At 36.1% G+C, this 13,221-nt stretch overlaps 1 protein-coding gene across 2 annotated transcripts in view; it reads right to left on the bottom strand.

Moving 5' to 3' along the window:
• Positions 1-1,867: 1,867 nt before the first annotated feature.
• The window catches only part of GPATCH2 (G-patch domain containing 2), a 120,170-nt gene continuing 108,816 nt past the window's right edge, over positions 1,868-13,221 (bottom strand). For both annotated transcript variants that reach the window (XM_051615293.1, XM_051615294.1), the window contains one exon: positions 1,868-5,567. In XM_051615293.1, coding sequence (XP_051471253.1) covers positions 5,398-5,567 — 170 coding nt within the window. In that variant the 3' untranslated portion in view covers positions 1,868-5,397. The remainder of the gene's footprint in view (positions 5,568-13,221) is intronic.

Here is a 13,221-nt window from a genome sequence, read left to right as displayed (position 1 = left end):
ATTACATATCTTCCAGTCTTCATCAGCTTGGGGACAAGGAGAAGAGAGGGGCCAAAAGCCTGCCCAAGCTAAGGAAATTTGAAGTTTCCAGTGTCAAAATTTCTGAAAACAACTGACAAAGGCAAGAGTAAGCCATTCAGAAAACTGGCCTAGGGAGGTACTGAAAAACAACTTCACTAGAGCCGTTGAAATGACAGAAGTCTTGAACGATGCCACACAGTATGTACATTTTAAGAAAGAAGCCATTGGGTATAATCACTTAAAACATACACAGGGTTACACTTTTTCAGAAAAAAAGACAAATATTAAGGATGAAAGACAACAATACGGACAATTAAACTGAGTATATATATGATAAAATATCCTGAAAGATAGTATCATTTTAATAAGCTCACATATTTAATTGGTGTAAATATATTACAATGAAACATACATTCCTCAGAGACTAATGACTTATATTCAGTTTTAGAAGTCAGACTCCCCAGTACTTAGAATTAATCATAGCAATATGCCATGAGCAGTCAGGATAAAATAATTTTCTATAGATGGAATATCTCATATTAAGTCAAGCCACTTTTCATAGCTGCTAATAATCACCATTCACATAGATGCAGGAGATCAAGTTTACAGAATCTCAGTGATTTTCAACCTTTTACTTAAAGATTTAATATTGAAATACAAGCAATATACCATCTTGGTCAAAATACCCCCAATACCTGTTTTGTTGTAGAACAGGAGAAAAGAATCATAGGAAGCCCCAACATTTTCACTAGAGTTACCTACTGCCAGTAAATAATGAAACTTCTATCACATTTGTAAAGTTTTTGAAAGTAACTTAAAGCATACTTACATTAAAAGCTTTGCTGGTAGTTTTACTAAACAAACTCTCTTACGGCTTAGTAGATACAAATTATATGAATCTACTGTGGTAAAGTTTTTACAGTTTTTTTTTAGCAAAGCCCCCACTTGAGACAAACAGAACATCCAATGCTGAAATTGCTGCACCTCCTCCAAGATTTCTTCTCGTGTAGAAAGGTCATTAAAAAAACCAAAACAAACACACCAGTCTTAAATACTGTAATAAAACCTCACTTGACCATGTTAAGACCTTTCCATGAAGAATTCAAAGCAAAAACATGCAACAATCTTTATAAATGCCACTATCTCTTTTCAAATTCTACATTAGCTTTACAGCTGGACTACAGGTCAGTAAAGAAATAATTCAGACTGTTTTTTCAGACTGAACACACACACTTCTCTTAGATATGAGACTCTATTGCAAGTAACTCGTTTAGGCAATTCTGTGTGCTAACTATGCCACTGCTCTTGAAAACTCTGCTAGGAATGAAAGCTTAACTTAATGACCCTTGATTTTAGAGTAAGGAGGAAGGAATCCCCATTTCTGATAGGTCTTTACTGCAACTTCCCTGCGAGTGTGGGGACAGGACAGGGAAAGTAAAACATCGTGTGAGTTTTTTGAGGAACAGTTTTGGAGAACTGTTTGAAGAGAAAGCACAAGGTCCTGTGACAGCTATCAATGTACACACATGCTTAAAGAGTGAAGAGAACTTGTATTTAAAGGTCTTGGAAGAATATGATAACAAAAGTACTGCAAACATCTTAAGGCACTTCCTGATGTTGTGGTACAGCCTTTTCAGCTGGACAATAATAACCTAGAGAAGAAGTACTATTAAAAAAAGATACATACAAGGTAGTGCAATAACTTTAGCGTAATATGCATCTGATTCGTACAAGACATTAGCAACCCTAATTATGTTTTCAGAAACAGCATGTTTTTGTACTCACCTGTGCAATAACAATGCTATTGAAAAGGGCAGTTGAAAGAAAAAAACATACAAAACCCACGAAGAATGGAATCTATTTATTTTATTTCATCTTGCATTTGTGTTGTTGAAGCAAAGCATTCTATACATATTATCTATTTACTGCCATTCTACACCCATTACTGACCTAAATGCAGAAAGACATATGCAGGGACAAACTTGTTAAAATGAGCATATTGATAACGCTTCTCTGACTTCAACAAATATTCACTTAAAAATAAGATACTGCCCATGGGTTTCGCTTATTAACAGTTAACGGCTCAATACACAGAACTTTGAGACACTATGGAACACACAGCAAAATGCAATGCTGATAATACTTAATGCCTCTACACTTAACATTTTGCAGAGGACGAATATTATGGCAACAGCTGAGCTAATGAATAATCAACACTTGGAAAGAATCTGGCAAGTGATTAATGGTAACTTTTAGACACAAGATGATCTCATATTTATTTATGTAGGCAAAAAATCCTTCAGTGTCACAGTCACTAAGAATTATCTGAAAATACTTGTGTATGTATTTTAAAATAATCTGAGCCAGCTTTAAAGCAGGTATCACAGTATGATTGCAAGTTAGGTATGGGAAAGACCTGAAGAAAAAATAAATATCCAAGTACTCTGACTTGTTTAAAAGCAAACTAACATTGAAACAGCTTAAAAAAGAAAGAAAGTACAATGCATTCTTGTTTTGTTAACACTAGTTTTAACTGCACAAAACCACAGTACTGGAGTATCTTTAAAACCACTCCTGTGAGATGGGGAAAAAGAGAAATGAAATGATAGTGTGAGTCAGAACGGGAATTCTCCTGCAACAGAAAAATACCTTGAAACACTACTTCAAAATATTTTAATAAACCATTTTATTCTACAGCTTCTACAAATAAAGCAGACTGTCAGCTGTGGCAGCTATTAGAACACCTGCTGGAAAACAGAAAAGGTGTTTCTGTCTCTATATCAAAATCAATTTGACTAGTTTTAATATCTAATAGTTTCTCACTAATAGGTTGATTTATAATAAAATTAGTAAGATTTCCAATCAGACTAAACAGTTCTTCCATTATGACTGTTGGCTGCTTCACGGTATCTATATGAATAAAGAGCTGAATGAGCTAACAAGGTTTTCCCTCAACATGTAGTCATTAGTTCCCTGTTATCTTTTTAAAACAGGAAATATTTTCAAGTACTTTTGGAGCTGCATACTTATTTCTTGAGGAACTACTGCTATAGAAATACTTCAAACAAGTGTTACACGTGCCACACTTAGAATTTCCAGGCCAAGGTACACAGGTGTTGTAACCAAATTACAACAACATAATTTCAAGAGAGAATGAATATTCCTTTACAGCTTTGCAAATAGAGCTAGACCAATCAGAACTTAAGAATTCACTTTCACAATTCACATGTTGAAAATTATTTTAAGGAATTTTTGATTGTGGTGTACAATACAAAGAGGTCTTCAGAATTCACTTGCCATCAGTAGCACATTGCATTGGAAGAACAAGAACATGCCACATAAATTTATTATTATAAGTACACTTATTCAAGTGAGCACCTCTGCTAGTTGAAGAATTCCAGGCACTCTGCCCTGTGCCATTGTGTGGCCCTGAAATTCTTTGCATATGGAATGTCTTTGATTCAGTTTAGTTGTGCAAGATATACTGAAGTGGCAAACTGACATTATGTTATGCCCCAAAACCTTCCAATAAAAAGTGTATGTGTTGATTATAAATCCTAAGTCTGTTTAAAAATTCTTATGATTTCAAAAAGCAAAACCACACAATCATATAAAATATTTAAATAACAAGAACTAGTTCTCCTGAAACTTTGAGAACATGTACATTCAGCTATCATTAGAAAAAAGTATCAGGTGCTAACGAACCTTTTACTCTACACTATGTGTACAGTGAAACAATGTTCCCAAACTGACAGTACTCGAAGTGGAGAGCATGAACATTTCTTTTAAGCAAATTCAATGCTATAAGGCTGCTATTTCTTCTTTTCCTAGTATTATTTATCTGGATAAAAGGGTGAAGTTGAGAGAAAAAGTAATAAAAACACATCTTAAAATTCATCACTATCTTTCACAGTCACATGAAGAAAGCTGTGCTCTTTTTATTCTAAGGAAATATCTTTACAAGCATCTGGAAAGAAGTATTTTGCTCTGCAGTTTGGGAGCAGAGGAAGGGATAGATCTTCCAAAAAAAAAAAAAAAGACTGAAGAATCAAATCCTGTTCCCTCTGCAGTCAGGGTAAATATTGCCAGCTACTACAGGGGTGGGCAGGGGGGGCAAGATTATCTTCTTCGTCCATCTGAACATCAGTTTCCTTCAGCCCTATCATTTAATTTTAAAGTAGAATTTGTTTTATACTGCAGACCAATAAGTACCCTAGGAGCTTGACTGGTTGGTGCTTAATGAAATTGCTTCTGCTGATATTAAATACATTAGGATACTGATTAAAACACTTAATGATCCCTCTTGATTTTCAATTGCTAGCTTACATTTGCGAGATGCCTTCAAAGTATCTTTTTCCTTCTTTTCCTCCACCCTAATCCTACTTCTCCTTGCCCTTTTTCTGTTCATGATCCTTAAAGGTTGTAGCTCACTGGCAAGATCACAAACCAAATGATAACTGGATAACCACAATGTTGAACACTGCATTATTTAAAATATGCCAAAACCCAGAATATCAACACTGAAAGACAGGAGTTTTTAAAATACATTTTCCTGATTCAAAGGTCAAAACTCTATTCTTAAATGTGGAAACACTGAGGATTATTAATATAAATGGAAATCCAAAGTCAGAATAATCTTTAGATTTTTAAAATATTTGCTGAAAAAAAATTATCCTGTAACTGTAAAAACAAGTATAAACACATTGCTTTTGAGCTTGAATGTGGAAGACTCTGACACATTGTCAGATAATGGTTTTGGAATGGCATTCCTATGACAACAAAGCCATTTTTTCATGCTTTTATACAAAATTGCATACCATATCACCTTCCAGTGGGAAATGTGTAAATCTGATGGGCAAAATGACAGCTTATCCCAAAACACTGTTAAAGACTGGACATAGCATGTTTGGAAACTTTTCTTGAAAACAGATAAAACAATAGCTGTTAGAAGCTCCGTTTTCCGTGACGAATCTTATCAAGATGCTTGAGATGAAATAATATGTACAAAAAAAAATAATCTGATTATACACTAAAAACTGCTGTGTCAGAAGCTTTTATGAAAAAAAAGAGAATATACTGATTTTTATGCTTAATACAAACTTTAAGACCACAGAAAATAAAAAAGTAGACTTTTTTTGTAGATTTTAGCACCATTATAAAGTTCGAATGCCGGTTCTGTCACTGTGGCTGTACCTTGCAGCTGGTGTAGCTAATGTGAAGCACATTGACTTCAGTGATCTTTGAGAGAAGAATAACTGGATTATCCGATCACAACAAATAACAGTAGTTTGCAATTTCTTTTTTTTTTTTTTTTTTTTTTCCTTTTAAAATTAATTTTGAGCTTTATTTTTATCAGGCAGCCAGAGTGCATGACTGTCAGCTAAATCCAAGTCCGAGTCCTTTTGGTCTCTGGATGGCTCGTATTGGCTCTGCTATTCCTTTGCCGTCTGGTCCAAGGCCTGAGCCAGGGGTCCAACCCATACTCTGAAGCATTCTGTTTCCAATGTTGTTTTCTGGGATTGGTTGCGTGTTTTCACCTACAAACCCTGAGATTAAAGAAACACACAGCATTAATCAGCACTGCCTGCCATGTGGAGAAGAGCAGGATAATCTCCCTTAAAGCTTTAAACCTTCTTATTCTCCTAATTCATCTAATAGGTTGCTAGAACAGGCTGTCTTTGCACATGTTGACCTCCTGACTGCACAGGACTCTAAATAATATAGTCTTATGCTTTGCTTTATTTTTAGTGTTTTCAAAGACTCACTCAGTTTTTAAGTATGACAAATATTGTCACAGACCTTTCATATTCCAATACAGTGGATTTACATCAGTCTCAAAGAACATGCACCACCTGCACTAGTCCACAAATACATCAGCAAGATTACCCAAATTTTTTGTCCTATACAGTCACTAAGCCAAGGCACATCACAGTATCACGACCATCTTTTCATTCTTAGCAATATTTATCAATGCTTAAGTTCTCTTTCAACAAAACACAAGAAATCATTTCTGATTAAGCAGTTACAGTTGCCACAGAAACAGTACAGACTAGTGGCCTACTATGCTCAAATTCAGCTCTGTCTTCACTCAGTTTCTCGTTTACTGAATGTTATAAGAGAGGTTTGATACATCCACGTTTACTTTCAGTACTTTCAATGCCATTAAGCATTGTTTGCTCTTTTCTCTCTATACCATCTGGATCTCTGAGAAAAGCTGCAAACATACTGCAGAAAAGATTGTCAGGATTGCAAACGTTAATATAACATTCATATTTTTAAATAACAGATTCAGGTTTTTTTTTAATGAATGCATCATAAAAAAAGAAAAATAGAATGCCAACTAACAAAACTGTTGTTTTTTCCCCTCAGCAACCAAACTCCTCAAGCTAGAGTTTGGAGATAATGCATGGATAAGCCTTACTATATATAACTGTCTTGCATGAGGGATACAAATGATATATATTGCAATAATCTACAATAAAACATATCAAATTACACCGTACACACTATTTTTAAAAGGGCTGAAGTTTTTTAACTAAGACAAGGAGTTGCATGTAGACAGCTGGATTTTGTCTTCAGCTTTGCTCAACATCTCCCTTCCCTCCACCAACAGCACACTCACTCTCCCGCTCCATGTGCCTTGCTTTAAGCATTATCTGTTTAACTCTCTACATATTTATTCTGGATTGCTACTTTGAAAAATACTGTAGGAGGAGACTATGGTTTTGGAGTCTATAATGTCTTCAATCAAGAATTTACCTCTGACAAGCAGCTGGCTCATCATCATATTAACTTACTAAACAAGAACATAAGAAAAGTTGAACACACACTTCTGAAAATCCTCATTTAACACACACAAAAAAGGCAAAGGCCCACAGTGGAAATCGCATACACAGGCAGAAGTTCAAAATGAGAGATGCATATTAAAATCCTCATGGTGATTGTAATGATGAATTTACAACACTCCAGCGTTATCTGCCATAGATCTGCTCATACCCAGTAAAATGCTGGCTACATAAAAGCTAGACAGCTTCCTCGTGTCTCAGTTCCGAAGTCAAAGAAAAAGGGAAACGCACTGAGAGAATGAATCCCTTAATACTGGTCTGAAGCTATGCTTAATGCGAGGCTTAAAACAAAGACTTTTAAGTCGGCAGTCTCCAGTCCCCAAGAGGGTTTCTCTTGAACTGACCAGCAGAAAAATTCAATGTCCAAGACTTCCTTTCTTTTCAGGCCCCCACAGGCAGAGGCAGTTTTCATACAGGAGTCCCTGACACTGTCTGGCATACACAACGCAGGCTTTGCAAGCTTCTTAGTTATACTTTCTAGCTCAAAAAATGGAAAGAAAGAAAGGGTACAGTGCAACAAAAGTTCTAGTAAACCTTGCAAGTAAAATCACAGCAGTTTATTTTGTCCACTTTTCACAGCAAGTGATGGTAAGAAATGGATCATTGTTCCAAAGAATATCTGTGGAACAATTAGGGAGGAACCTTAAAAGGGATGAAAGATGAAAGAGATCCACCAAGCAGGAAAGAACAAGGGTAAGAATATATTTTATAACATCTAAGAACTGGAAGTAATAAACCATTCCTAGTGCTGCTTAGGCAACGACAGCAATGCTGCTGGAACAGTATGCAAGGCATAGCCTGAGACAGCATAAGCAGCTTTTTTTAGTCTTCTTGGGGGAAAGCCCACAGACCTTTTCCGGTAGCTGCTGTACCTTTCTACATGAATTTCAATTCTCACGAGAGCCAGAGAAACTTCACAAAAAAAGATGTATGAAAGAACAATCTATATATACCCTGATGTGTTATTTAATAAACTGATGTTTCTATTTTTGATATTTTTCTAAGTAGCTCAATAGTATTTTCCTGTAACTGACAGAAGAATCGGAATACTTTTTGCTTTTGAAGACATATAAATACTTCCAGAATGTGTAACTATTTTTCCCTCCACTGTACATACTTTTCTATCTCATGTTAGGAGAATGAAACCTCCCCTGAAGGTTTATGTTCTATTCTTTCATGCCACCAGATTTAAAAAAAAAAAGAAAAAAAAGAGCAGAAGAGCTAAACAGCAGAAAACACCATAAAATTGGCTTCACAACCTACTTTTGGGCAAAAAAACCTCACAACATACACTGTCCAAGGGATAATGTGTTTGGAGGCTTTGTACTGCTGCAAGAATAAGGCAAAACAAAAATCCCACCCAACCTGCCCATATTACTAATCAACTAATTTTGCCTTGCAAATTAGGTGAGTATGGATGGATTTTATTTTAATAATGAAAAATATTTAATATATGCAAGCCATTGTTTTGCAGTATAGTCAGTTTTTATATAAATACTGTCTATATCTGTCTTTAATATTCCTGCAGTTTTCACCCATTTATCAGCAGTGCAACATCTTTTACTTGGAAGAAAAAATATGGATAGTGTTATTGCCCTCTTCCTCCATTCCACAACCAATCAGCATTGGAAAAAAAAAATCTGCATTGGTGACTGACTGCATGATGGGAGAGAGCTCTTAAAAATCATGTTACACTCTGTGCTATTCCCCTGACCCCCATTCCTGTGCTGTGGGCTTTTATTTCCTAATTAAAAGCAGTAATTGTCCTTGCAATATTCATCTTCAAGTTCAGTTTTTAATTCATGCCTATGGCACTTCTTGGACTAGCCAGTAGGGCCTGTTAGAGAGAATGGTCCAAGCACATTGGCCTTGAAAACGGCTGTGCTACCTCTGGGACGTGTTCAGCCTCAACCCACCCAGGAGCAAGAGCAAAAGCAACCCATTGCACCATGCCACAAAAAAATCACTGTGCAAAATGAGATTAAGAAAAAAAAGCAGGGACACATTTTTCTAAGTTTATTGCTGTGTGAGTCTTTGTGGGGTTCCAGGAGCTATGAGGAAGTCACTGTAATGATAATTTATATTAATCTTCTGAGCAGAGCCTTTTCCTTCTACAGACTGAACATGTTTTTAGCAACCATAAAAACTGGGTTTCTGACCTACCAGGGGAGAGCTCTGCATGCAGAAGCAGCTGCCATTACATAAGGGAGAACCAAACACTGAGGAACAGTAACTTGCTTGAAAAGATAGCTCTCTAAAATACCCTTACTTATCTTCTCTTTGCAATACTGCCAATTGAAATAAATAATAAAAAAGGTCAATTCTCAAACCTTTCTGTGTATGAATAGACACACTTCAAGGTCTACACATATTATGCATATGACCTTACATACACACAATATGGAACCTATGAGTAGAAAGAGGCAAAGCTGGGAAGGGGAAAACAAAAAAGTCATCACATTTGTTTAGTTTTGGTATGATATTTCTGACAGCATTAAAGGCAGGTTTCAATGAAAAACAAATGTATGTAATTTTTTCTTAACAGCTGTTGAGACAGGTATGTCCTGGTTAAACAGTACACTAGCATTCAGTGCCATACCCTTGATTTTACAGTGATTGTCATGAATTAATTTAATTCCATCTGTAAGCTAAAATCAGATCAGAGGTCTAATGCTGCTGCAGGCTCCACATCTGTTTAATAATTTTTGGATACAACAGCTTGTAAAAGTTCAGGTTTTAAATTTGCTTTATATTTAAGAAACCATGTTATACCAGTGTACAACATCTCCAGCAGGAAACAAATGAGCCTATGCACAGTTTTGATCTGACAGATCAAATTTTATTTGCAAAATGTTTCTAAAAAAATTAAAAGCTCACCAATTAAACCATTTATTATAGAATAATAAAGGAGCTGTGACCCATAAACCACTACCACGACAGTACTTATTTATATGGTCCAGTTGCTGGATAAGACTAACCTCAAGCATGTTTGATTTATACTGGGGTGAATAAAATCAGAATACAGCTAGGTTCAATCACTTAAATAACTACTATTTAAGAAAATATTGGTGGTGTGAGTTTTTTGGTGCTTCCCCACCCACAGTTGTGAGAAACAAAGGCATACTGAAGTAATTTCATCTCTGGCCACCGAACTATTTTTGATGTTAAGAAAATGGTTTTTTAAACAGTTCTGAGAAAATGACACTGTACATAAATATAGTCTTGGCCTTTCATCTTTCTTTTATATGATTAAGACTTAGGAGCAGAACACCAATGCCTTTGCAGAGCATACCACAACCATTATTTCCTCTTCTATTGCTCCCAGCAGCCTTAAATCCTTTAAATCCTTTCCTAGAAGGATCTCTTTTTGCTTGGGTAATTTTTGCAATACATGGCCTGCTAACCCTTACCCCCTACCCAGGATCTCACTTATGTCTATCACATCAGAGTCAGTCTTCCTACCTCAAATCTTCCAAGGAGCATTGTGGATCGTAATTCACTTGCGTAATTGGCTCAAGAGATGAAAATCTTGAATCTGCCTCTCTTAGCCACTAATCTATCCAGCTGACTGCAAGCCTAATTGGCAGCTTGTTTAGTAATTTGGCTCCTAAAGTGTTGTATTGATATTGGATAAACAGCCAATGGAAGGCGAAATGATACATGCTGCTTCACTTTAAAAGCTAGTGCATTTTCCCCCTCACTTTCTGAAAGCATTTAATATTCCATATATTCTTTCTCTTTTCTGACTCCTCTCTGGACAGAAGAGCTCCAAACAGCAGGGACCGATCCTGATACACAAGACAATTTTGGAATGTAATTGGAATAATACATTGTGGTAGTGTGTCTTTTTATGCCAGCTCTCTCTAACTAGCAAATTGGGAATCAAACTGCCTGGATGTTTATATTCTTATAACTGTTCTGGATAATTGTGCAGTCAGCATCATGAGCATAGCCGACAGCCATACTGTGATTTTCAAAATTAGTACCTGCAGTGGTTATCAAAATTCAGTATATTATAGCTGTGTGTCTAAAAAAACACATTTATGAAAATGCTATATTATTTAGCTAAATATTTGAGATTGCATTTTTTTACCATTCTTCTATATATCCCTCACACTGAGCTATTTGTGTCTAAAGAATAACCTTAGAATTATTACAGTTCAGATGAGTCTGCTTGCACTGTATTTTATTCTATTTAGCAGAGAGATAAAAATAGCAGAGAGGACAGAGCCATACATTCAGTAAGTGCATTCATAGCACAGTTTTGTTAATCTCTGAGCTGCCATACATCCATTGCAAGGGGTATTCAAGGAATTGTCGCATAGTGGTGGCATGGGTAAATGAAGTCTTTCTTGCAGCAGAGAGCCCAGATTAAACACAAATCCACATACTGATGAAAATTGAGACACTGAACTTTAGGTTGAACTGGTCACCCAGTCGGGATGGGAACTGGATTTGCAGGTGCTCTTCTCCTTCCATGCTGTATTGAACTATGCTGTGTGTAATTTCTTGCCCATTCAGCCTTTATAACTACTCAAAACGGTTGGGAAGATCTGGAATTATTAGATTATCATTTATCCTTTGGTAAGGGGAATCTCTTGAATACCCCAAGACTGTCTTTTCACTTGGGTCCATAGGGGTCAGTTTTACACCTTGTTTATGCTGGCAGAAGGACCATCACAGGAAGGCATTTTGCACGTGCGTTCTCAATGGGGACCATTCCCGAGGTCTGCTCAAATTGCTCAAAACATGGCAAAATTGCTCAGTTCTGATAAACATTCCCTGACTTTTACAAAAAGACTTGTAACCTTACACTGAAACCCACAGGGAAAGGATTTAAATCACAGTAATACTCTCAAAACGTGAGACAGTGTGGTTGGTTATTGTTAATTCCGGCAAAAAGGTTGAGGATTAAGTTGATTTTAGCACATCACAGTAGCTCTATCTGAACCTAACTCAAGTCGGGATGGATTGCCAGGATACTGGAGGTGAAGTTCCACATCTATTGCTATTCTGTGCCTACATGGTTGGAGCATTGTGTTGATTTTTTTAAATTTAAAAATGAAGATTAATTTATTAAACTAGGCAAATACATCTGCATATTGCTTACTATGGGCTAAATTACCATTTGCCTATTTAGTTATGCAAACAATGCTCACTGAAATCCCTCTATCAGTAGAATACTGAAGAATATTAACAGAATGTTAACATTAACATCAGAACACAAATCTTAGTTATTATTAGCATTGGCAGTGTCATACATACGTTGAATGGCAAACTTCACTTATAATAAAAAAAATAATCAAAATGCCCTTTAATTATAGTGGAAATCAACAGCAAAAGTTTAATTTATGAAATCCAGAGTATAACAGATATCTGCAACAGCTTTTATCAGAAACTTTTCCAACAATAGCAAAGATCTTATAGAAAGACAGAAAATAGAAATCCAAACTTGCCTGCACTGGTAATCTGACCAATGAATTTGTATTTTCAAATTATGAAAATATTTTCTCATATGTTAAACAGTTATTTTTATGAATCTGAGATGGCAAAAGCCTTCTGCATAAAGATAACAGGTTTATGCATAGGCCTCTTTCCTTATTAAAAAAGCAAACTGCATGCTAAATATCTTTAAGGAAAGTGATTTTTGCATAATCTATAATAGAGTCTATGTGCCGCAGTGCTCACTGTTTCCATGGGGGAGAGAAAAACTAGTCACTGCCAATTGAGAGATGTTTGTGGAGACCTGGAATAAGAAGTTATATTGACTGGAGAAAAACTAAATGTGTTTCCTCCTTGTACATTTTTAACTCCCATAACTTCTCCAGTTAACAAAAGTCCTTTGGTATTACCAATCTAAAGCAGACTAACAAATATCAAAACTGCACAATGTACCTCTGCCATTTGAAAAAGGTGATGGTTCTGACAAACTGTGTCTAAAATGGAGGTGGCTCATCTGTGTGGGAAACCACTTTATTATGGTACCTGGTGGAGAACAAGCAGAACTTGCAGAGCACAGGAGTGACCTGGAAGATGACTCTCCCTACCACATCCCTCAGTTTAATGGAAAACTATTCCTCAAACATTCATCCCATATGGATCACTGAGTCAAATTCCATGTGGAGGCTATTTTTATGCTTTCCACAACCAGAAAGAAACAGCTACCAAAATAATTTATGAAATTATTTTTTAATCTTCCACGTTTCAGAAGATGGTAACATTTATAAAAGACAGCTACAGTCATCTTCTATCAACAAAAAAGTTTCTTCTGGACCAATTTCTAGTCTTAACCCCTGCTGGGCTGTGGAACTGCCAGCAGACAGGGTGGCACCTGGTTTTCATGGGCAATTTGGGG

This window comes from Apus apus, chromosome 3, assembly GCF_020740795.1.
Source record: "Apus apus isolate bApuApu2 chromosome 3, bApuApu2.pri.cur, whole genome shotgun sequence".
NCBI lineage: Eukaryota > Metazoa > Chordata > Aves > Apodiformes > Apodidae > Apus > Apus apus.
This window is presented reverse-complemented; position numbering and strand designations above follow the sequence as displayed.